Genomic DNA, 25,880 nt, shown 5'->3' with positions numbered 1-25,880 from the left:
TCCGCTATGCCAGAGGTGCTTTATACCTGGCTGTCCAACACGGTGGCCCCCAATCACAAATGGCTACTGAACCCTTGAACATGGCCACTGGGACTGAGAAACTGAATTGTAAATAATGACAACTTAATGGAAGTAGTCACACGTGGCTGGACAGTGAAATCAGAGCCTTGCTACTCCAAGTTTGGTCCACGGACCAGCAGCGGGAGCCTTTCCTGGGAGCTCGTTAGAAACGTAAAACCTCAGACTCCACCTGGGGTAACGGAACCAGAATCTGTATTTCAACAAAGTCCCGGGGATTCATATGCTTATGAACTGTTGACAAGCAAGGATCTAAAACACAAGGTAGTTAACTCTTAACCACAATTACTTAGAATCTGAGCAGATAATAAGTTTCCAAGTACAAAGGATGGAAATCTGTCATCATTAATATTGAGAACAAATAATATTTAATTAACAGCTTTTCTTCCAAAGGAAATTAAGGTCGGGAGGAAACATACTCTAGACACAAGCTTATGGCAGTGACACTCACATTTGAGGTTTTCCAATGAGAAGAAATGAGAAGCTTAATGGTTCAGGATGGATTCTAATATGTGTGATATGCTAGTTTTGGGCAGATTTTGGTTGGTGTTATTTGCAAGATTGTGCGAGCTTTTAGTGTTGGTTTAATTAAATGGAATGTTACAAGTGATTATGAGTTCTGTTCTTCTAAAAAAAATTCCACAGATGCTTGTTTTATTGATTTAGTTCTTTGCAGAAAAGGGCGACATTCTTTCAGTATCCAGACAGTGTCTCACATGCAGACGCTGCTCAATAAGTAGGTATTGGTTGGGCAAATGGATGGATGGATGAACTCATTTACTGACCGATTCCCATATTTCCAACACTCTGCCAGCCTCTATCAGTACAAATATTTAAAAACAAAAAAACTGCCTTAGTCATTCCTCCTGCAGTGGGGTTGGCAGACACAAAAACATATAATTAAATGCAAGACAACAAACACAACACCAGTGGTTGAACACAAGTGCCGTGGGGTGTATGAAATACAGGTGGGGAAAGTTTGGGCACCAAGAAGATTTTAGACATTCCAGGCACACAAAATATGATCTATTTGGCCTCTAGGAAATATTCAATCATTTTATAAACAACTGAACATTCTACCAGTCCAACCAGAGGAGTGGACTTTTTTGGGGGTATTGTCCAACTGTTTTCCACAGCGGCCGCACCATTTCACAGTCCCACCAGTAAAAGTTTTAAAGTGCCTCTTGGAGTACATGGCCTTTTTGAATGGAGTGTTGCTGGTCTAAAGCTGTGTTAATCCAATAAATAAAAGCCAGGAATGGGAAAATGGGGCTAGGCATCCACAGTCGTAGCCGCTTTGTGCTAGAACTGGTCTCTCACCTTGAACCCTGGGAACCCAGGGATGCCATGCTGGCCGGGGTCTCCTTGGCTCCCTTTCTTCCCCGGCTCCCCACTGATGCCTGGAAAGCCCTTGGGTCCTGGCAGCCCCGGAAGAACCCCGGTCAACTGATCACCTGCGCACTTACAGTCTCCTTCATCACCTGCAACGTGAGAAAGAGGGAGGGACTTGTTATTTGTTCACAAAGTGTGTGCTAAACACTCTTCTTGGCTTTGCAGGGACTGGAGCATAAGCTGGTGAGGGACTGGGTTGGGCGGGAGGAGGGGAGGTGACACCGCACTCGCAGCCATCATCTGCTCTGGTCATCACTCCTGTACGCAGTGGGGACTGTTACCTCCATTTCTTAGATGAGGAGCATGAGTTACTCAAGTGTGCAGTCATGGTCTCCTCGGGATGCAGAACTCTACTGTGATGCTCACTGAAGATGCTTAAACAATGGGACCATTTACAGACGTGTGCTTGGAGTTGAGGACCCAGTGACAGCAGCTGCAGGAAGCCACCATGGGGCCTCAGGGATAAGGGCAGGAGGCTGTTCCAGGATCTGGGTGAAGGGGAGCAATGGTGGAGGGCAGCCTGGCAAGAGCCGTGGGCTTGGAGGCCAGGGTCATGGGTGGGTAGAGAAGAAATATGCCACCTCTTCTATGTTGGCATCACTGAACCTAGGGAGCCTGCTGCTGGCTATAGGGTTGGATGCCCAGGGCACAGATGGCTCAGTGGGGCTGAGTTGTACAGCTCCTCCATGGATGTCTGATTCCTGCAGGCAGCCCCGTCCACAGGGGGGGCAGACACACCCACACATCCCACATGCACCACAAATGTCCAGGTGTGATGAGAGCCAGAACACGCTACCCACGCCCAGGGGTGGGCCAGCCCTTCCCTGGAAAGATCACTGAGCTGCGGGTGGTGTCCCTAAGGTGCAGTGGGCAAGGGGAAAGCAAGGACAGCTTGTTCCAGCTGCATTTCTGCCACCAAGTGGGAGTGAGACGCTGGGCAGGTCACATCATTCATTTGAGCCTTGACCTCCTTGCCCATTAACAAATCTCTAACTCAGGGAGTTGTTCTTAGGATCAGACCAGACGATTCCTCCGTGAGCACTCTGCAGCGGATGGGCCCTTTGCAAATACTTGTTCCACTGCCTTGGAGCTGAGCACTTGGATCTGAATTCACCCTAAGAGATCACTTCTCATCTTTTTCGTCCTCTGCACTCCCTGAAAATTCAGTGATGAACATGGCAGACAGAGAAGAGTGAGCAAATTGAGTGCTGGGTGCTCAGAAAACGTAGCAGACAGCACCCACCTTAGTTTCAGTGGCATCTGTACGGAAGAAAGGGGGCCAGTGGGGAAATGGGATCGTGTACAATTCAGAACAAGTGAAAAGGGTGAGGCGGATCAGAAGGGCCGAGTCATCCCCCCACCCCTCTCCATCGGTCCCAGACATTCGTACCTTTCCATCCTTTCTGTCCACGAGCCCCAGGGAAACCAGAAGACCCTGGAAAGCCCGGCTCTCCTTCTTTTCCTTTAAGGCCGAAAAGGTAACCTAAGGAGAAAACCCACAGGGGCCAGCACGTTAGCACAGCACAGGGACCCCACAACTTGCTGAACGCAGTGTTGGAAGGTTTTTAGCTAACTCTCCAAACAGAGAGTAAAAATGACCCACACACTCCAATTCCATTCCAAAACATCTCTTCAGGAAGATATGGACACTGTTCTGTGGCCATAGGTTTCAGTGATGGAAAGAGATGTGAGAGCCCATCAGTTTAGATTTTCTATTCAAGCCTAGAGATAAAAATCTTTGTTTTGAGAAACGTTGAGTCCAAGGAAAGGCTTTGATTTTTTTATCACGTATTTTATTTACGTGCTAAAGACCTTGATTCTAACATCCGCTTTCCAAATGACAAAAAGCAAAACAAAACAAAATAAAAAAAGATATTACAGCGAATTTGGTTCCCTATTCTGTCCTTCCCCTTGGAATGAACGGGTGCACACATGTACCTCTTCCCCCACTGCCCCAAGCACTGTCTTTCCTCTTTCTCTCTTTAGGGTAAACACACACACACACACACACATCAGCATGGTCACTTTCCGCCCTCCCATCCCTCACTCCTTTATCTGGGATCAGGGTACTTCAGAAGTCCTGCCACCAACTGCAGGATTCTGATAATTCCAAGCAGGGCTATCTGGGCAAAGGTGGAAGGAACACACTCGGAAAGCCAACAAAACTCTCCCTGTCACATGCGAGAGGAGTGCCATCTTGTGGCGAGACTGGGGCTTCACATGTCCAGGAAACACTGCAGGGTATGGAATCCCTGATGGGTTCTGTTCTCCTCGCTGCCAGACCCTGTAGTGCTCATAGCTCTCAAGATCCAATAAAACTCCTCCAACCAATTAAAATACATGCTGCTACACTCACCTCTTGGTACCTGACAGGAGAGAATGAAGAGATTAAGGAGGCAGGAAGGAAAGGAAAACACTAATTTAAAAAACTTGCTGTCTGCTTGGGAAAATGACACCAGAATTTGAGTGTCAGAATGCTCCTAGGTAACTATAAATCTTCACGGAAAGGTGGCAATGACTATTGTCCCCCTATCGTAATTTGGTTTCATTACACATTTAATATAATCTCTCATCCCTCCATCCATTCGTGCATCAAACATTTCCCCAGAGCTTATGCCGTGCTCAGCAGTGTGCTGGGAGCTGTGTATACAGTTGGAAACAAAATGACAGAACCGCATGGACCTTACAGTTTAGCTGTGAAGACACACGGCAGACACACCTTAGTGAACAGACGAACATAGAGTCTCAAATTATGGCCAGTGCTGTGAGAACAGGCTGCTCAGAGACAGCAGTAGGGAGAGGCCCATTGAAAATTGGGGAGAGAGCGTCAGGAAAGTCTTTTCTGAGAATGTGACACAAAATTAAGACCTAAAGCATAAAAGATGGCCAGCCGAGAGAGGGTGGGAGGGAATGTTCCTGAGAGAGGATGAGCTTGTCCAAAAGGCCGAGGCAGGAAGAATGGCAGTCATTGCAGGGTGATGAGGGAGAAGAGGAGTTACAGGAAGGAAGGTGACGGAGATCATGCCAGCCACGTGGTCTAAGGAATGGGGTTTGGATTTCATGCCAAGGGCAACAGGAAGCCATTAAAGGGTTTGAAAGGGAGAAGTTACACAATCTAATTTACATGTAAAGAGGACACACTGGCTGTGCAGACCATTACTGGACAGTGAAAGAATGGAAGCTGGTCATGAGTGGGTTGGCTATTCTTGCAGACTAAGCATGACATGTGGCGGCTTTGATTTGGGCAAACGCAGTGAAATGAAGAACAATGCACGGTTTCAAAATTCAAGATTCAAGAGGCAGAATCACTAGGACCTGGTGATAGATTCATTGTGCGGGTGAGATGCCAGAACGACTCTGGCCTGAGCTGCTGGGTCTGTGGTCATGGGTGAGGCCCAGGAGAGGGGCATGTGGGTCGGGGAGCAGGAGATTCAGAGTTCAGTTTTGGACACACAGAGTTGGAGATGTCTGTGATACACACAGTGGTGACCACATGGTGAGTTAACGGTTTGTCTGAGTTCAGTTTGTACTATGAACTCAGAACTGGGCTAGAGACACAGTGAGGAGTGCTGGCATAGAACTTGTGTTTAAATTCATGTGAATGGATGAGTTCACCCGTGTGGAGAGTACAGAGAGAAGAATGAACTTCAAGGAACTCCATCATCTACTGGATGGATGGGAAGAGGGGGAAGAAGAAGGAAGCGCCAGCAAAGGATCCTCAGAAACATGGTCTTTGAGATAATGGGGGGCATAAGAGAGTGGGGCATCATGGAAGGCCAGAGAAGAAAGAGTGAGAAAGGGAATGCCGGCGGCATCCTGTGCTGCCGAGGGGCTGCTGATAGAGCAAAATGGTGCCCCGAGGATGTGGCTCCACGGGCCACTGGTGACTGGGTCAAGAGCATGTCAGACCAGTGGTGGGCTGTGTGGGTTCTATCTCCAACGTTCTTCCAATATGTTATGAAAAGTATAGTATCACAGGTAGCTCTTTAATCACAGATGCTTCAGGTACATCGGAATGTTAAACGTGAGACAGAGATTGTGCGTGTTCTTCACCGAGTTTGTACATCTAGTCCAAAGGCATAGTGTGGCCATCTTACGGTGCCAGCCTTCCTTTTCCCTATGTTTTCTTTTCTTTATCTAATAAATTAGTAATTTCTAACAGGTTCTATAGAACAGCAGTGTGCCTCTTAGATGTTTTTACATGATTTCCCTGAAGAGGCCAATGGCCATGACAAACCAGGCAGTATTTTGACTTATTCTAGAACACAATGGAACTGCCTGCCCCGCTCCCCCCACCCCACTCGATTCAGTTAACTGAGCTGGAACTAGGAGTAAGTGAAAATATTTAGCTCAGAAAGAAAACGGACTTCATGGTTTGGTTTTGCTGGAACTGCAAAACACTAGAAATTCTGATTTTCATCAGCAACAATGCTTAAAACAAGATGAAATGCAGATAAGAAAAGAATCCAACGATTTCATTCCCAGAGAACAGTCGAACTCTGTGGGAATAGAGGTCATAGATATTCAGTTTTGATTATACACAATAATATTTTAAAAAGTCATTATGGTTGGATACTCTTTGTACAAGAGATAGCTTATAAAAAGATGACTGGAAACAATGTGTCTCATGGGGTAAGATAAATATTTCAAGGAGAACTTAAGTTATATGCTTTTAAATTTTTTAGTTGATAGAATTTAGCAAATACCATTCCATCTATTTTATAAATTCTCTTCAGTTTACAATATCAATCAGAAATAAGTTAATGTGTTTATAGATGACTTGTTAGTACACCATAAGTTTGCGAAGAAAGATTTATAAAGCAAAATGGCATGAGTTTATGTCCTTATTGAAATGGAATTTAGTTATAGGAATAATGGCAAGGTTAGCCTTCAATCACAGGCCTTTAAAGCAGCATATTTTTATGCTTTTATTTTTACTACATCATGTTTTGTGGCCAAAAAAGGGGAAAACTCAACAAATACCATGTACTCAGGAAATATAACACTTGTAGAAATGCAGCCATTATCACAAATGTCACAGTAATAAATATTACTTTCAGGATAAAGAAAATTAAAGACAACCCTGCTCAAACTATTTGGCAAATTCCAGGGAGATATCTGCACCTAAAAATTATCGAAAGAATATGAGAATATGGTTTTTCCAGGTGAAGGAAAATTGGGAATGTAGAACCATATCAATTTAAAAATTTACTGTAGAATGCAAACTAGAATGAGAGACATCACTGCGATTTATTACTGGAAGAAGTCTGCACAGATATGCTTCTAATGCCTCCAACAGCTTTCCTTCTAGAGATGGCAAAGTCATTTCCCAAAAGCAATTAAAGCATGGGTTTTTGAATTTACGTTTAATTGAAATCAAACACTACCCGTTAGCAAATATGATGCTCTTCCTCTCTGAAGGGAGGAAGCCGTCGAGATTATCAGGGGTGATGTCAGGAGATCTAAAGTCAAATATTTTGAAAAGGAACGGCTGCTAAATTGTGGTCCATGTCACATAGAAAGAAATTGTGACCTCCTCTTTTCTTCTAATGCCTCAACTATCCAATCTCTTGAGGACCTGAAACGTTTCCATTAAAAGATGTTACAGTCCAAAGCATAACTCTTTAAAAACTTGGAAGCTGGAAAGAATAACCGTTTTTGATGGCAGGCTCAAAGACAGAGTGCCCTGCTTCCTGAGGGCATTCTCAACTAAAGGATGTCACCACAGGAACACCGGAACCTGGAAATGCCTCTTAGTGCTACGATTTGATGATGCCCCCTGGGTAGCATGTGGGGACAGTGTCTCCTGCTTGTCTACTTTACAGCCTTCCATCTCGGCCTTGGTTAATGGCTGCCACTTCCTGTTACAGGTGGTGCAGCCATCCCTTCTCGTCCTCAACTGTCGCCACCTGTTCAGCTGTCGCTTTGGTTCTGCATGGGCCGAGAAGACAGATTATTAAGTCTGCTTACAATTGTTGGTCAAACAGAGGAGAGAGGCTGGAAGTCAAGACGTGAGGCCTCCAACCCTGGAAGAAGGTTGTCTGGAACTTATCACCCAGCAGCTCTCCGCTCTCATCAGCTTCCAGACTGCACCTCTCCGCTGTTTCACTGAAGGACTGATCTCACTGGAGTCACACTCAGCCAACCCTTACTGGTTAATATCTATGGGACTGTTAATACTCAACAGGTTGGCAAGGTTTTGCCCTTCTTCCATCACCAGCCATTTCTATTTGCACCACACAGCATCTGCTACACCCTAATCCACTGCCTACTGTACTGGTTCACGACATTTTTAGCAGAAAACCCAAGTGAAAATTTGGCTGGCCGGGCTTCTTTGTCTGGACACCAGAATGCGCCCCTCGAGTTTCCCTCCGCTTACCATCTGGCCCAGGTGGTCCGGCGGGCCCTGGGAGTCCTTGGTGCCCTGGCTTTCCATCAGCTCCTGGCGGGCCGGGGTACCGTGCAGGGATGCCCGGGTCTCCCATGAAACCTTTGGGTCCCATTTCACCCGGGAAGCCTCTCCTCCCATCTGAAAATAGCAATTACCAATGTGAAACTTCTGATATGTAACAACTGCGTCGTCATTCCGTCCACAGGAGACCACTAGCAGGACTAGTGGATTTACAGTCCAGTCAGTAACTTCAGGGGTGAAGGCCAGTGGTATATTTCATCGCCATTTTTCAACTTAAAAAAGCCCACATAGTGGCCTGAGAGTTGCTATTGATACCTGGTAATGTCTGTTGACTGCCCATGCTCCTCGGCCAACTGACAGAAGTGTGCTAGTTACTCATCAGCGGCATAGTCTAACCTACTGGGAGTTGCTGTCACAAGTCCAATTGTTGTGTGAAGACATCCAAACATGTATGCGAGCCCCCTTACACTGCTAAACCCAGTCTATAAGAGCACCAAACAAACTGTGCAGTCAGTAAGGGGCCTGTGGTTTATGTGAAGAGCTGAACGGACGTAGTTTTGGTCATAGTTTTAATACTATGGAACCACATTACCTTCGTCTCTGATGGACGTGCCAGGGGGGCCTTGTGGGCCGAGGTCGCCTTGCTCACCCCGGGGCCCTGGCTCCCCATGGGCCCCTGGGAATCCTGGGTCACCTCTGCCACCTGGAATCGAGACAGGCCCCACAATTAGGACAAGACTTGTCTAGCGCTTGCAGTGGATGTTCACCTTTTCAATGAATGCATATTTACAAATACCCTGCATATTGCAGAAGCATGGTGGGGCTCCAAATGTTTAATTTGGGTGTTAATGGTCCCTGTTTTCAAGGAGCTCATTCCCAATCAAAGGGGTGATACAAGATTCTTAAAAATATCATAAAACAATAGAGAGGCACATAATGCCAAAAAGATACAGAGAGATTTCAAAGGAGGGGAAGACTATTTGGGGGGGAAAAAATGATACTAAGAGATCATGGAGAATAAAAATAATAGAAGTAGACAACATTTTGAACTACTGCTGTGTGCACTAGATTCAGTGTTAAATACACACATTTGACTCCCATAAAACCATGTGGTACAAATAGTATCACAATGCGAATTTCACAGAGAGGTGAAGCATTGTGCCCCGGGGCACTCAGGTTTTCTGGAGAAGGTAACCTGGCAGTTGAGCTTCAGATTCTAGTGGAGTGTGATGGAGATGGGAGCCGGGGAGGGAGAGGGCAGAGGACAGTGGAAGGAAGGGCATCCAGAGGGGAGATCTGCCAAACTGACAGCACAGAGCTGGGAGCACTCAGCAGGACTGGGCTGGAGTCTCGGGGTACAGGTGCACTGAGGTAGTGGAAAATCAGGTGGGGCAAGTCGCTGAGTCCAATTTGAGAATAAAGAAGGAAACGATATGATTAGGAATCTTCCCATGCACCAGACGCTGTGGCAGGGGGTAAAGAGGCCAGGGCTGATTCTCTCTGAGTCCCCTCGTCCCCTGAGCCGCAGACCCTGCCTGGATAGGCTTTTCATAACTGTTTGCTGGATGAATAACGTACGAATGTTCCCACAGGCCTTACCCCTAAATAAAACAAACACAAAGTGGCACAGCCACATTCTTCGGCATGTTGGAGGAGACATGCAAAAGTAGTTATTAAACTGACAGATGGTTCACATCTAAGCAGGACAGTGAGTCCTTGAGTCCTGGGCCCATATGACAGGAGTGTGCCAGGTGATTTACTGGCACAGGTAGGATGCTCTAAACCATCTTTATTTAAAAACAACCTCATCCTTTGAACTCCCTGTCTGATGTGTACATTTTAGGACATTATTCAGTCATTCAGATAAATATTTACTGACTACCCACGAGGTGTCTGGAACCGTTTTAGAAATTGGGGATGCAATAGCGAACCAAACGGGCTAAAATCTCTTCCTTCATGGAACCTCCTATAACACGGATAAATTATCTGTAAACAAATAGATGTACAATTATTCAGGGGAGTGCTCAAACCATTTTTTGAAAACATGTTTTTTTTTTTTTAGAACGATGCACATCCAAAAAGGTCCAGAGACCATTGCTCTTATCACAGAATGTGAATCATATTTCAATATAACCTCACCAACGAGGAAGGCTGAGCTAAAGTATTAAGATGAGCATTAGCTGCAACACATGCAAAATCCTTCATTTACACACAGGGGGCCACTGTGACAGTGGAGCATCTTCTTGCAGAGTTGCTCATGTGCAAACATTTGGAGATTTAGTTCCTTGCAGTCGAAAAGGATGTGACTGTTTACAGATTAAGGCTTCAGACTGGCTAGCAGAGGGGCTTTAGCATCTTGCTACAGAGACGGGTGAAGGTGGTTGGACCTCCTGCCATGGAGGCCTGATGTGCAGGACTGGATGGCTTTAGTGATGTTGCAGGTGACAAAACCACACCTGCACAAGGCGTGCAGACATGGAAGAATTCCCCCACAGAAGGGTCTCACCTGGAAGGGGGGGAACGCTTTCTCAGGCAGAGGCAAAGTGGGGGTCTCCCATGATACTGCATTGAGGCCACACGGGAAGGTGTATACGAGACTGAGATTCTACAACGGTTATGTTCTAAACAACTTTTGTTCGCTTTGTTTTGTTTTACTTAGACAACTCTTTCTGGCAAGTCCATGACTCGGTGCCCGTAACAGAAGAGAATGTGTATATGCAGGAGAAATCGTATACAAACAAACCTTTTGCCAGAGAAGGATGAGGGGAGTAGGCAGGTGGGCCTGGGAGGCCTCGGTCCCCCATTTCTCCCTGGAGGAAACAAAGAGGAAAAGAGGAGAACGTGAGCCCGGCCTTTCGGAGCTGTGGACACTGCGCATTTCCACAGAACAAAGCTGCATGTGGCTCAGGCGCGGAGTCTCCTATTCTGAGTAATCGAACCATCGCCTCTGCCTGGTGGCAGTGAGTCCAGGCGTCCCAGGCACACCAGGAGACAACAAAGTGGGCAGGGGCCAACATCACTTTGAAATCCTTGTCAAACACCGGACCCAGTCAGGACCCTGCTTTCTGCAGGGCGGACTGTTCCATTCTTGATAATGGTATCTGAGCCCCCCCGTAGGATGAGCTGGGGGTGATGCAGCTACACCCTGATACAATGTCTTCTGGATTGTAAGGCGAAACATTTCAAGTGCTGCCTTGACCACTTTGGGCCTCACTGGGTCTCACAGGCCTAACGATGAGCTTCCCTGTTCTCACAAGACATGGCCCCATCCAGCAGGAAAGCCTCCCTCCCTGGCTGGTTTCCCCATCAGCTAGAATAGCCGTACCCCACCTGCTTCTCAACTTACTGCACTTTATTTCCCTGCCCACCTGTGGGATTATTCCAACAAGTCAGTCATATCCTCCCTCAGGAACCAGGGGATACCCTGCCCTCGTGTTACCACAAGACCCATCCCACAGCCCTGCCGGTTCACTCTGCTCCAGGTGCAACCTCCATGTGGTCTTGCTTGCGGTGCCGCATCCTGAGGGATGTATTGACTGACAGATGAATGTCCATCTCACCTCTCCAGTGCTGGCTGTCGTGTGTTCCGTTATCTATTCTTGTATAGGACAGAGGTTCCCTTGTCCAACATGGTGAATAGGCGGTGATCAGAACACCATCCAAAGGAAAGAAGTGAAAACTGTCCAAATGAAAACGGAGCTTACCTTGGGTCCTTGGGGTCCAAAATGGCCTTCATAACCATCAGGTCCTCTGCTTCCCTGCAGAGAAGATACTTGGTGCTTATTTCTTATCTCTGACATATAATTTAAAGAAGTAACCACAATACCTTTATTATGTCTAATGAAATGAACAGTAATTCCCTAAAATCACCTACTACCTGGTCTCTGTCCAGTTTTGCCTGATTTTGGTCTTAAAAGTATCTTTTCGAAGTTGCTTGGTTTGACTCAGGATCCAAAGTCCAAACATGACATTTGGCTGCTATGTCTCTTAATTTATTTTTAATTTATAATAGTTTCCTCTTCCTTTCTACTTTTTTAGTAACTTTGTTGTTGTTGTTGCTGTGGAAGAAACTGGATCATTGGTACTGCAAATACGCTACACGGTGGGTTTCATCCACCTCATTCTCGTAGTGGTGGGTAATACGCACCTCGATCCCCCATATGTTCTCTAAATTAATGAGTTGTTAGCTAGAGAGGTTTCATTAGGCCCAGGTTCATCGATTCAGCAAGACTCCTTCATGGAGGTGCTGTGTCCTTCCTACTGCATCGACAGGCCGCACAGACACCAAGTTTGAGTGATTTTATGATTCATTAGTGGGACTATGCTGACAGCCTGATCCATCTATTAAAACCTTCCTCTCAGATGGGTTTTGAAAAATTTCAGTTAACACCAAATAGGAGCATTAATGCCTCTCAATTTAGAATTTTTTTCCTTTATTAAGAAAAGGAATCTCTAGTGCTCACTCTTGCTTTCTAATTCCCTCAGATATGTATCGAAAGAGCCATATCGTATTTGAGTAGATATATAAACCTTCTTGAAAAGTTTAGAAATGTATTCTCCCTTGTTAAAGAATATATACAGTAAGGTCCCCAAAATTCAGAATGCCAGGTACCAATGGTATAAAATAAAAAACGGACGTTATCCGATCATTTTTACACGATATTTTAAAATCTAGGAGCATGTAAGCTGCAAGTCATGTTGTTAGGAATCTAGAATTAAGATGGGCTTAATTTTGTGTTTTTCATGGTGGGACCATGATTTAAACTGACTTTCTTTCACACTAGGTGGAGCTGAAGATTCAAATGTCAAGGGAAATTTCTCTAATATTAAAAATGATCTCCCATTCAGAGGCTGTCTCATGAGATAGGCTAGGAATCATTAAAGAGCTTGCCAATGACTGGGGCGCTGGCAGCTGGGCATTCAATCTGAGCTGTGTCCAGGGCTGACATTACAATCCAGCTCAAACAAGGTGCTAGACTTTGTCAGCTCTACAAGCCATTCTGTTCTCCCGCCCCCGCCTCCCCCCACACCCCGCAAGCACTGCTCATCATCAAGCAGTAACAAGCATCCCCAGAACTAACTAAAGTTCTGTCCATCTCAGGAAGAATGAGGGAGGGGCAGCTGATTCTGTAGAGAAAGCAAAAATCTTTCCTAGAGTCCTCTTTTTCGGTTCATCCTATTTCGATGCGTGTTTATGTTGGTGTTCACAGTTGCTCCTTGGAGCTGCCTTTGGTTACTGGTTCCATGTTACATCCTTAAACCAAAGTCTATGAGGATAACTGGGAAGTTAGTTGGGGAGTGATGGCACCTTCGCAAGTAAAATAACACATGGTAGCCATATCTGTGGTGTAGTGTGCTACTAACATGCAGGACGACTCCGCCATGTGTGTTTATCCTAAGCACTTTCTATTTGTATAGTCTAGGAAACGATTTTCCCACAGCAACTGAGACGCCCCACTTATTTGGAAGTCTCTGCGGCTTCCCCAGTCATTCCAAGTGCAGAAAGCAAGCTGGAAGATGTGAGCCTTAGATCCTGACATCTGGGCCACAGCAGTGAGAGGCCCAGGTGGTCAGTGCCTGGCGAACATCTTGTCCTTCATTAACTCTGAGTTCTCAGCGGGGCAGCTGTGTTGAATTGCATTTTAAAAACACTGTAACTCCTTAGTGTTGGGTGTAGAAAAACAAACCATAATTATGATTTCACTAGCACATGGCAGGCAATCAAAATATTAACAGCAGTACTTTAATTACATGGAGATGTGTGGAAACGGATTACTTTTAAACGCTAACGTTTGCTGTAGCGTGCTCTATCTCTATACAGCACTTGCTTATTGTGGTCCTTAAACTAGATTTCGGCCTTTTGGCCTCTGGTTGGGCGTTGCGTGGACAGCTTTGCTCCAGGTACGCTACCTTTGGGAGCACGCCTATCAGTTACTAATGTTATGACAAGATGGGTGTAGCTAGTGCAAACCCTGGTGTCATCCCTGGCCCGAGTTTAGTATAAAAGGACAGGAATAGGAAAAATAAGATCAATGGAGGTCATAGGAAGGAATCGAGATTGGTGCTCATTGTGAGTGGTCCAAACCAGAACACAGGGTGAATACGCCTGTGCCTGGCGCCAATGGAGGTTAGAAACCAAATTTGGGAGGTCAAGTCACAGAACAAACATGGCAGAACTCCCTGCAGAGGGACTGATGAGCCCCAGTGCATGCTTGCAGCAGCCTTATAGTTCTCCAGCTGTCTCACTACCATCTGAAATGATGGAGCCATGAGCGGGATTCAGGGGACTCACGATATGGAGGCTGAACTGATTTTTTTTTTTTTAAAGTCTCTTTCTATGTACCTATTAGGACTGAATTATGGAAATACTAGCCTTTGGCTACCAAGATGTGTGTTCCACAGTGTTGACTGCATGATCGTTGGAAGTAGCAAGCAGCTAGAAACCACCACAAGGGGCAAGTTAAGCAAATACGGTCCATCCGTTGACCGCAATTCTGTGCAGCTTGTTAGGAGAACCACGTAGATGAGCACATGCTAATGTGCAACAATCTCCAAGGCGCATTGGATGAAAACACAAGCGGCAGAATGATACAGATATTTTTATTTTCTCATTAAATTACATGCATATAAAAATGCATGTCTTTTATATGCTAGCACCTATCTGAAATGATACCCATAGAACGATTTATAGTGGTTGCCTCTGGGGAGAATGCTGGGAGTCTGTGATGAGAAGGACCTGTCCTGTACATTCTGTGATTGAATTTATGAAAATAATAAATCATTAATCTGTGATTAATAAAATCATTAATAAAATAATAAATCAAGAATCTATTTCTATGTGTATTCTCTCCTGTGACCTAGTACTCAGACAATTCTAAGCCTGAACCAGATTCTCAATATATTTCTCACGTTTTCTTCTTAAAAAATTTCCAAAGGTCTATCCATAGAACACACGGTAAAAATCACTGGGTCATCATTAAAGAGAAATGAAGTGTTAAAAATGTGTGAGATCAATATGTAAAAAAATGTAGGCGAACCCTTGGTCACCACAGTGAAAACCTTCCTAAGAGTGACATACAACGATGGAGAGGAGAGGTGGGAGAACGGAAGGCACAGAGACTCCCCGGGGCTGGTGGGGGCTGGGTGATGTGAAGCCTGGAAGGAGAGAACCTAAAGAAAGAACCAACAGACTGGTTTGCAAAATGACAAAAAGGTATATAATCTGACTCAAGGATTTCAGAGGATTGGAGACGATAAGATAAATGCAGTGCAAGTTTTAAATGCTTTTTCCTGGGGCAATTTTTCTCCCCCCTGGGATTCTAGTCTTTCTATTTGACCTTTGTGAAATGTTTCAGGTCTGGAGCAGATTGCATTTTATGCATCACACTTACTTTTTGTCCTGGTAAACCTCTTTCACCATCAAAGCCAGCGGCACCCTGGGTTGAACAGAAAACAAGCAGTTAACAGCTTAGAATATGCAGCAATGTTTTCCAGAGGACATTACTATGGCACCTGACCTGGTCTAAAAAAAAAATGAAACTCTTTACTATGAAAGTATCAAAACCATCAGAAACTCCTTTTATTTTCTAAAAGAGACGAATCATTTTAGTGACACTTTTATGTAATGCATCATATCTACCACTTAAAGAAATATGGAGAAATCCAGAAACATGGTACGGGAAAAACAGTAAAGCTCTAAAGGGGCCTGCATGCCAATGTTCTCATGAGTCTCTGTTCTTACTTTTGGAGAGTGTAACACAGTATTAGAAAGCCACAGGTGGCTGAATCTCCTTGGGTGGAGACACTCCCTTGTCCCACCCCACACCCCACTAGGGACATTTTTGTTGGACTCTTCAGGCAGCAAGAAATCAACTTCTCATCTATTGGAGACAGTCTACATTTTTGTTATCACAGGTTAATTTAGCCTAAGTAATACAAGCAGAAATGTATTTGTGTTCTGTTTCTACCCTTCACCAAATGGAGGTGCACAGTTTTAAAAACCCGTTATTGGGTGATAATGATGTGTCAATCAATGTAGGCTCATCTCATCCACTGTAACCAATGGACCACTCTGGCTGTGTATGTGGAGGAGAAGGGGGTATGAGGTAAATTTCTCTGTACGTTAAGCTCAACTTTGCTGTGAACCAAAAACTACTCTAAAAAAAAGAAAGTCTATTTGAAAGACAAAACAAAACAAAACACAGTTATAGAATGCATGGTTTACCCGTGGTCCTGAAAAGCCCATGATTCCTTCTTCTCCCTTCAACGAAACGCCCTAGGAGAGAACACAGAGACCTGAGGGAACAGCCGACAATTTACACTTTACCTGCTCAGGGGTTCCATTTTTTTAGTACTCTGACTAGGGCCAGCCTACTTCTGTGGTTCTCAGTTGTAGCTGAGCAAAACGGCAGACTCACAGGAATCTGTGAATCTGCCATATCTAGGATATCACCCGTCATCTCTACACAGTTAAGTGATGAAGTGGGAGGACCTGAGAATACTGGGGCAAACATGACAAAGATTAAAGAGGGGGTGGAGTGATTACATGGTTAGACCCCCCCCCCCAGAACAGAAGCCAGTCTGTCAAACCTGCCCACCCCCTTCCACCCACATCTTCTCTCTTAAGGAGTTTAGGTTCATTTTATGAACTTCAGAAAATGTTGATTAGCTGGTGTTTATTATGCAAAAAGGAAGATATTCTAAAACTATTTTCTGGAAAAAAAAAAAAGCATAAACAATAATACTTTCTTGCTGTAGACAAATGGATTAGAAACCAAGGGTCCATGGGTTGTTACAACCCCTGCATACTCTATTGTTGCAAGAGGAACACTGAGAATTTGGAAACCACCAGTGAGAAGAAACATCTTTATTGCCTGACTTACTATTTTCCCTTTTTCTCCCATACTTCCTTTTTCACCCTGTGAAGAAAATGAAAAATAAGAAATGCTCATTAATTCAAGAATAGTAATATTTAAAATTCATCAGTGTTTATGATACAAGGTGAAAGGAATTTAATAAACCTTAAACAAGCATTATAAATGAACTGTAACAACCCTAGATTTTACAGCTTCAAAATTCAAGGGAAAATGTGCTATTTCTTCTAGATTTTCATAATATTAATTAAATCACGTTATTTTTGATATGATTGCGAGGCTGTCTCTATCTATGTGGTTTCCTTTATCACACCATTGTGGCAGCCTTATAATATCCTGTGGTGGGAGAATATGCCCAGAGAAAAGCCCCAGGTGATAATATTTGTTAGGAGGGTTGATAAAATATTAGTAAGAGGGTTCTCTGAGGAAAAGATGCATTTAGAGTGTATTCAAATCCCAAGCAAAAAGTGGCTTTGTTAATGATCTATGATCTGTTTTTCCCACTTCTCTTGGTGAAAATGGTTAAAGAAATGTAGTGACAGGCCACGTCTTTGGTCTCCATCACTGTTAAGACAGCACTTGGATCCCTGCAGCCCAAGACTGCCCCCTGCAGGCTGGCTGGGCACCAGCCCCAGAACCATTCCCTCTTGGTTGTGGAAGAGGAAATTTGTTTTGGAAGCTTGAGCATCTCAGCATGGATAGAATCGGCTCTGGCCCCACACCATCCTCAGCTCCTGGACAGAGGCCCTACGTGGCTGATGGTCAGGCCATCACTAGGAGCCAGAGGCCTGCCCAGAATCCATCCTGACAACTCAGTGGAGCCTCTCCTCCTGCCTGGTTGTCCAGGGACATCCCACTTTTTCAGCTGTACACAACCTACCTGCTTCGGACTCACTTTCCTCTGGTAGTTTTGTCTTGCACCAGCCACCTCCCAGGTCACTTTTGTCAACAGTCAGGTCACTTAGCACTTAGCCACAGCTGCCCGGATTCACTGTCCGCTAAGGCAGTGGTCAGCTTGCCTGCCTCTCCCCTCCAGGACCAAGCACTCAATCCCCATCTTGACAGATACTTGAGTTTTGGGACTTATAGTCTATATTTGGGGGTTTTGTTTTGGTTCTTGTTGATTTTCCTGACTTTATACTGTGCATTTCACCTGTGGCCTCCTACAATCCACCCCGCAGCTCTACAAGGTATTACTATCTTCATTTGGTACGAGGGAACATGAAGGCTTAGGAAGGTTACGTGGCCCATCTGAACTAGTAAGTGGTAGAGCAGGATGTTGATTTTTGTTTCAGACTCCAAGAGAACATTTTTGGTCACACGAAACATTAATAGACATTATAAGGGTCAGAAAATGGACTTTGATCCAAACAACCCCCCCACAGTGATGCTCTATGTCAGCAAAGAGTAAGAGTAGGTTTATTTTGCAGACTACAACATTTTGTCAGATAGGTCTATACACTCGATTTGAGTTATGCTCTGACCAGAACCTACGTCTAAACTGGAGACTCACGTACTTAAGGATAGATTGGAGATTTTTTTTATGGATCTTTGTTTTGTTTCAAATTTGTTACAATTGTTTCACATGTAGACTAATGCAGTTACTGGACCGAATGAACAATTGTGCTTTTATGCTCAATTTGATGGTGAGGCGTTTTCCACTTTGAACGCAATTGTTTGAATAAGATCGAAGAAAGTTCTTTCTTTCTTTTCTCTCTCTCTCTCTCTCTCTTTCTTTCTTTCTTCCTTCCTTCCTTCCTCCCTTCCTTCCTTCCTTCCTTCCTTCCTCCCTCCCTCGCTCCTACCTTCCCTCCCTCCCTCCCTTCCTCTCTCCTTCCTTCCTTCCCTTTCTTTCTCTGTCTTTCCTCCCTCCCTCCCTCTCTCCCTCCCTCATTTCCTTCCTTTCTTTCTAGTTCAGTGGGGGAATACAGTCAATTTTGGCAAAGCTTCTTTACCTTATATTGATCTGGATGGAATGTTTCCTTCGTGGGCCCGATGATGGCATGATGGTTGTCTGATGGAATCCCATTGCGTCCTGGCAGTCCCATTTCACCCTGTGAATGGTTTAGCAAAGCACAAGTCTTTACATTGGAAAGACATTACTACACTTGAGTACAAGTACAATCCCACCACCAACTGCTTTTTTTCTCTTTGTATAGTACTTATCACATGCACACCAATTTTGTAGTGTTATATTTATAATATAAAACACAACTCATAATTTAAAATGAAATAATCACAATGTAAAACTATTTGTATCCTTCTTGCATTAATAATTATTTAGAATGTCTACATAAAAATTGTTTAGGTTGTTCACAATTTGAGGCTGCATTTGCTTCTGTGGAATAACCTCATGATGAATTTCTATGCAAGGAGATCGTTATGTCTGAGGGCTAAATGTCTTTATGGTTCTTTACATGTATCACTCTATTGCTTTCCAAGATTGGTACCAAGATATAAGTAATACCTAAAAAATGAAAGACTGCTCCAGTTTCACCACTACTTCACCAATTAAAGGCATTTTTATATACTAAAAAGCAGCATCTTTTTTAAAAATTGTTTATTTTTCAATTATAGTTGACATTCAATTTAAATTAGTTTCAAGTGTACAGCATTGAGCTTAGACATTTATATAACTTTTCTCCACATCCTCGCCAACACTTGTTGATTTATTGATGATAGCCATTCTGACAGGTGTGAGGTGACATCTCATTGTGGTTTTAGTTTGTATTTCTCTGATGATGAGGGACACTGAGCATCTTTTCATGTGTCTATTGGCCATGTGTATGTCCTCTTTGGAGAAATGTCTCTTTAGGTCCTCTGCTCATTTTTTAACATTTATTTTTTATTTTTCAATTATAGTTTACATTCAATATTATTTTATATTAGCTTCAGGGGTACAGCATGGTGGTTCAATATTTATATAATTTACAAAGTGATCTCCCTGATAACTCTAGTACCCATCTGGTACCATACATAATTACTTCTATGTAATTGACTTTATTTCTATACTATACTTTACATCCCACGATGATTTTTGTCACTACTAATATGTACTTCTTAATCTCGTCACCTTTTTCATCCAGTCCCCCAACCCCTTTCCATTTGGCAACCATCAGTTTGTTTTCTGTATCTATGAGTGTGTTTTTGTTTTGTTTCATTTACTTTGCTTTTTAGATTCCACATGTAAGTGAAATCATACTTAGTTCACTTAGCCTAACACCCTCTAAGTCCATCCATGTCACAAATGGTAAGATTTCATTCCTTCTTCTTCTTAAAGAAGTCCCTTTAACATTTCTTATAATACTGGTTTGGTGGTGATGAATTCCTTTAGCTTTTTCTTGTCTGGGATAAAAAGTAGCATCTTCAATAAACATAATATCTCAGTTGTTTTAATTTGTATTTTTATCATCAGCAAGAAACACTTTTCTATGTGGTGCACAGATGGTGAAACCTATAGATGTGCAACATTACTGGACAGCTATCCTAACATAATATGCTGACTTGACTTCTTAGGAACTAATTGACAGAAAGAAAGGTATTGTCTTTTCTTTTGCTATTTCCACATATAGAGTATATAATACCAGTTTGAGTCCAGATATCACATAATATGAATAGGAACAAATTGAGATGATGTATTAGCTGCAGAAAGTAGTACTCCACAGTGTATTCTGAGTGTCCACTACTGTTGTACCTAAAAAAAAAATCTAAATTATTTGTTCATCTCCCCTTTACCTATCGGGACCTTGAAGTTTTCTTTCTTTTTTTTTAATTAACAATTTGAATAAACTTTTTGTAGATTACAGACATTAACTTTGTTTCCATTCTATCTAATGTGACTATTCTTCCCTCTACCCAATTATTTCTTTCCAGATTTTTCTTCTTTCTATGTGATTTTGCTATTTTGTTATATTTCATTGTATAGGAATTTAAACTTATGTAATTAGAGCTTTCAATATTTTGTTTTGTAATTTTTTGTGTGGTATTAATGCAAAGAACAAAGTCATTTTCACACCTTAGTAGTGAAAGTTTAGTGTGCTGTTCAATCAAAAAGTAAAATGTACACCAAAATGAAAATGCTCCAACAATGAGGCCAGAGGAACAAATCTGTTTTACAGTGGGCATGTAGCTTTTGGGGAGAATGCTATGGGGTTGTGTGTTGGTGAGGTTTTACTCACTGGGTGTGGATGCCATGTTGAGCATTCAATACACATGATCTCAAGTGACCCTCTCAAAGGCCATGTGGTTTTTGAATCTTGGCACTGTGGGGAATTATAAAAGTCCATGTGGTTCTCTTTCCTGTCTTTGAGCCCAGGCAGAGCTGGTTATGTTACCTGGTCCCTGAGCTGGCTCCACATTAATCTGTGGCTCTGGCTTCAGTTTCCTTAATCACCTCTGAATTCCCCATGTTAGAAGATGGCTGAAGCTATGCCTGTGTGAGAGGTCTAGGACCAACTAGATGGTTCGCTTTTACTGTATTATTGCTCCATAACTATCACTGGAGCATGTTTGGCAAGTTGCCACTTTACAATGATCATGTTCTATGCAAATGGTCTGTTTGCAGATCTCCTCAAGAGAACAACATAAACACAGTCATTAAAATGATTTATTTCCTAACTACGAACCACTGCATGCCTCTGCTTTAAATCTATTAAGTTTCCTTTACCTTTTCACCTTTTTCTCCATAAAAACCAAGTCCTCTGTTGCCCTGAAAAATCAAAGAGTTTTTGTAAGTTTTTAAAAGTCAATAATCACAGTGAAATAACTTTCTTTTAGAAAAAGAAACCTAAAACCTATGTATTTATAACATTACTGAACAACTATCCTTGCATATTATTCTGGCTTCACCTCCCAGAAACTAATTGACACAAAAAGAAAGTTACTGTCTTTTCTTTTGCTATTTCCACACGTAAACTGTGTTATAAAAGTCTGAGCCCAGATATCACATAATATAAACAGGAGCAAACTGGGATGCGGAAAAGTGGCACTTTACAGTATATTCTGAGCATTCACTAAGATTAGACCTAAACAATGAAAATTCTGGGGTTCAGAAAAATGACATGCTATTCTTTTAACACAGATCTGCTTTTAAGAAATTTTTATTTTATTCTCTAAGCAAAACCTCAAAAATAGTGGACTAAGAGCAGTTAGTTACTGTGTCACCCTTGGGAATATTTTACTGTTTGCCTTTTTGAAATACATTCTATTGTTCAAACATCCTTCCTGATGATCAGAAAACTGAACATATTATTGGTCCTATACTTGCTGTATGTAGAATAACAATTCAGGGCCCTCACTAAATGCTTCACGCTTTCTTTAATCCTATACACTACACGGTGAGTTTGGACATCATGGGGGGTAAAATTGTTATCTCCTTTGACCAAGGCCACACAACTAATGAGTGGCAGAGCTTGATTTGATCCCACGTCTTTCCGACTCTTAATTGCTCACATATTGTTTCTACAGGGTAGCGACGCAAAGCATTTTTCTTGGGTCTGGTCCCTTTAGATTTAGAAAGCAGCCATTTTTTTCCCCATTGGGTCCCGTATGTGAAGATCATAATTCATTCTCTCTTCTGTCTCAGCTATTTCCCATTTTGGTAAAATAATCCTAATTTCATATAAACATTTCCTACCCTTTAATGATTTTAGGGGATGGTGATTCTTTGGGTTTTATACCACCTCTTTATCTTCCTTTTTGCTTAAGAGGCAAAGCTAGGCCAAGTAGTTTAGCAAGTATTTAATAGTTTCACAAGTGGAGTTGTCATTTATGAGAGAGTTGACTCAGCCTTGGTGTCTAAAATAGGCACATATGAAAACCTTTACAAGCACACCTTGAAGATATTGTGGGTTTGGTTCCAGACCACCACAATAAAGTAAATGTCACAATAAAGCAAGTCACATAAATTTTGGGGTTTCCCAGTGCATATAAAAGTTATGTTTACTCTATACTGTAGTCTATTAAATGTGTGATAGCATTATGTCTAAAATATGTATACACCTTGATTAAAAAATATCTTATTGCTAAATAAATGCTAACCATCATCTGAGCCTGTTGGAAAAATGGTGCCAATGCAGGGTTGCCACAAACTTTCAATTTGTAAAAAACACAATATCTTTGACATGCAATAAAATGAGGTAGGTATTCCTGTACTACAAATCCATGCACATTATAGAAACAGTACTCTTTTCTTTGACCTCCAAACAACACTGCTTCTTTCCCAGGGTCTCTACATTCCCATCTTGACAAAAGACCATGTGAGGCCCTATCTGATTTTTCTCTCTGCAGTAAACTGTCTGCCCCTTGCAATGCCCAGAGAGTTTCTGCAAATAAGAAAAAAGTCTTTAATTAATTTTTGCTTTTTTCCCACCTGGCTGGGAGTTGAAATCAAAGCATAGAAATACAGCCAGGCTAGATTAGAATGCGATTTGCTTGGGCCCCTGTGGTCCCTCTGCCTCATGAGCTGCTTGTCCAAGTCACCAGGAAGTGACCTGGTCGGGGATGAGGGCTGTTTGTGTTGCAGCCAAGTGGGGATCTGAGGCGACCTTGGGGCTGGGCCGCCCCATCCTACATCCGCTTCTCTTGGCTCTGGGCCGTTCCCACCCTGCTTCAGGCTGCCAGACAGTGGGGATCCCAGTGGTGGGGGCAGCAGCCTTAACAAGCTCCATCCTCAGCCGGAAGCTGTGTCAGAGGTGATGGGAGCTGGGGGCTTGCGGGTGGTGGCAGCTGAGGTCCCCAGGAGGTTACAGAGATGGGATTTCCATGGAGCAGGCATGGGAATGTGCAGGCTGCAAGATGTCCTCAGCCATGTGCAGGCCGTGGAATGGTCCTTGAACGTTGGTAACAGACCCCAGGATTTCTGACTCATGTTGCATTTTGATCAAATACTTTCCTCACTAACCTCCTACTGTTTGTCTTGGACATTTATCCAACTTTCTCAGATCATGATGAAGCCTAATCCTGTCTCCAAGTTCTAATAAGCCACTTACTTTGCTGTGCTCTAATCAACTTAACAGTCTTTCTCTGATAGAAACAGTACAGCTTTGGGCTCTAGCCTGAGTTGAAAATCACTGACTATGAAATGTCTGGAGGCTGACAACACACTCTTGTAGAACGTAATCATACCCAGTTAAGAATGCTATCTGCTCCTCTACAGAAACATAGCTAATTTTGTTCGTTCTTGTAAATTAACACACATGGATAAACATGATCTGTCCCTAAATCTATGTTTGTAATTAAACATTCATCAGTTTGATTTTCATGCAGATGAATGTTATATGATTTTCATCCTTCCACACATCCACTTATTTCATGTACCAGCTACTCCAGGTGCACCACTTGGAATTTATAACACTAAGTCCTAAAAACCTGCAAAATGGTTCTCATCATGAAATAAACAAAACATAGTTGTCAACTGAGTATTTCCATGGTCCAGAAAGATATATACAAATACATAAGTCCCTCTGCTCCCTCCCCCTCCCTCTCAACCACCAACTTACTGGCTGTCCTTTTGGTCCAGGGGGTCCAGGCGGTCCCTGCACAAATACAAATAAATTTATAAACTGTTTTCTTCATCCCAGGACCCAGAAAACATCTGCTAGAAAGCTCTGGGAAAGCCATTCACTGTATATTTAGAACACCATGTAGTATGTATGGAGGTTTCGGATATATTTGTCTCAGCAGGGAGGAATGGCTGCAGGGTAGAGGCCTGGGGTCAGGTCCAGTTCTCAGAATTTGCCAGCTGTCCATGCACAGCTGTTTTGGGTTTGCTTTTCTGAGTTTAGACTTTTGACTTCACCTGTGTCCTATTCATGTTTGCCCTGCTCCCTCTGCAAGGTGGCAGGCCCCGTGACTGCAGAGACCGTTTCTCCTGCCACCCTCTGGGGTTCCCAATGGGGGCGGCCAGCACTGTTGGCTGGTGGGTCAGCAAATGTTCACAGGCAGAACTAATGTACAGGTCAGTACTGCAGGGTTGAGTCCGCCCACAAACATCACCATTATCTATGTGCACAGCCTTCGGCATGAGCACCACACTTCTGGTAAGTACATGACAAGGACAGCTGATGTTGAAGTACAAAGAAGTGAACAGGCTGGGGTTTGGGGGCTCTTTCCATAGCCCACATGAAGAACTGGAAATGCCAGATCAGCTAAAAACCCAGCAGGTACAGTCTGTTATTTCATATTTCCCTGAACTGTGTATTTAAAAGTCTAACCCTCCAGACCACGTGATGCGTGTGCTGTGAGGAAGCCCGCAAGCATGTGCAATAGGAGAGCAAAGAACCTCTTATCACATAGCCCTTGTTTCATTTCATTTGGCCAAGTCTTTCATAACAGAGGCCTGTTTGCAAAAATGACGTTCACAGCACCAGGGAAACTTACTTTGTAGAAACAAAATCAATTATTATCTATAGTCTGAAGGAAATTTATGAGTACTCACACCCCCGACTATTAGTATGACTGAATCTTCCCAAACACATGTGTCTCCATTGTTTTCCAACATCCGTTAAGAAACTGATACCACAGTCTCCCTTGATAGCGTCCCTCAATCTTGAGCAATGCTTTTCTGTGAGAAGGTCTCTCACCTGTAGCCAAAATCTCTCCTTCTGTAGTTTAAGGCCCACTTGTTTCACTAGTATAAAATGTCGGGAATGAGAGTCAGAAACCTTCAAGTAGCCAGTTTATCTCCTGGGTCCCTTGTGTAATGGTGAAAGTAGCCTGAGGGCTGCACAGGCACTAACAACTCTCCTTCCTCCTTTCCCCTCCTTGCAGCAAGCCCGCCTTCATCCATGTATTTGTCCTTTTTGCCACCTCACTCTATCATTTGATTTGCAGGGGGACTGAACTCCTCCTGTAGACCACCATTCAGGTGGGGCGCTAGGGCCATTTTATCAGTTGATGTCCAATATTTCACTTGCTGTAATGACCATGCCCAGGTGTGGTACACCTGCTGCCAGCCATGCCCAGGTGTGGTACACCTGCTGCCAGCCATGCCCAGGTGTGGTACACCTGCTGCCAGCCATGCCCAGGTGTGGTACACCTGCTGCCAGCCATGCCCAGGTGTGGTACACCTGCTGCCAGCCATGCCCAGGTGTGGTACACCTGCTGCCAGCCATGCCCAGGTGTGG

General features: G+C 43.5%; 1 protein-coding gene across 2 annotated transcripts in view; it reads right to left on the bottom strand.

The window, feature by feature from the left end:
- Positions 1-25,880, bottom strand: part of COL4A2 (collagen type IV alpha 2 chain) — a 182,480-nt gene that overhangs the window by 41,516 nt on the left and 115,084 nt on the right. For both annotated transcript variants that reach the window (XM_074329518.1, XM_019731070.2), the window contains exons 11-22: positions 24,255-24,290; positions 21,422-21,463; positions 18,711-18,809; positions 16,765-16,800; positions 16,107-16,157; positions 15,274-15,318; positions 11,587-11,640; positions 10,626-10,692; positions 8,475-8,585; positions 7,850-7,999; positions 2,861-2,953; positions 1,399-1,559 (exon numbers count right to left, since the gene is read on the bottom strand). In XM_074329518.1, the coding sequence (XP_074185619.1) occupies positions 1,399-1,559; positions 2,861-2,953; positions 7,850-7,999; positions 8,475-8,585; positions 10,626-10,692; positions 11,587-11,640; positions 15,274-15,318; positions 16,107-16,157; positions 16,765-16,800; positions 18,711-18,809; positions 21,422-21,463; positions 24,255-24,290 (945 nt within the window). The remainder of the gene's footprint in view (positions 1-1,398; positions 1,560-2,860; positions 2,954-7,849; positions 8,000-8,474; positions 8,586-10,625; positions 10,693-11,586; positions 11,641-15,273; positions 15,319-16,106; positions 16,158-16,764; positions 16,801-18,710; positions 18,810-21,421; positions 21,464-24,254; positions 24,291-25,880) is intronic.

This window comes from Rhinolophus sinicus, linkage group LG04, assembly GCF_036562045.2.
Source record: "Rhinolophus sinicus isolate RSC01 linkage group LG04, ASM3656204v1, whole genome shotgun sequence".
Taxonomy (NCBI): Eukaryota; Metazoa; Chordata; class Mammalia; order Chiroptera; family Rhinolophidae; genus Rhinolophus; species Rhinolophus sinicus.
This window is presented reverse-complemented; position numbering and strand designations above follow the sequence as displayed.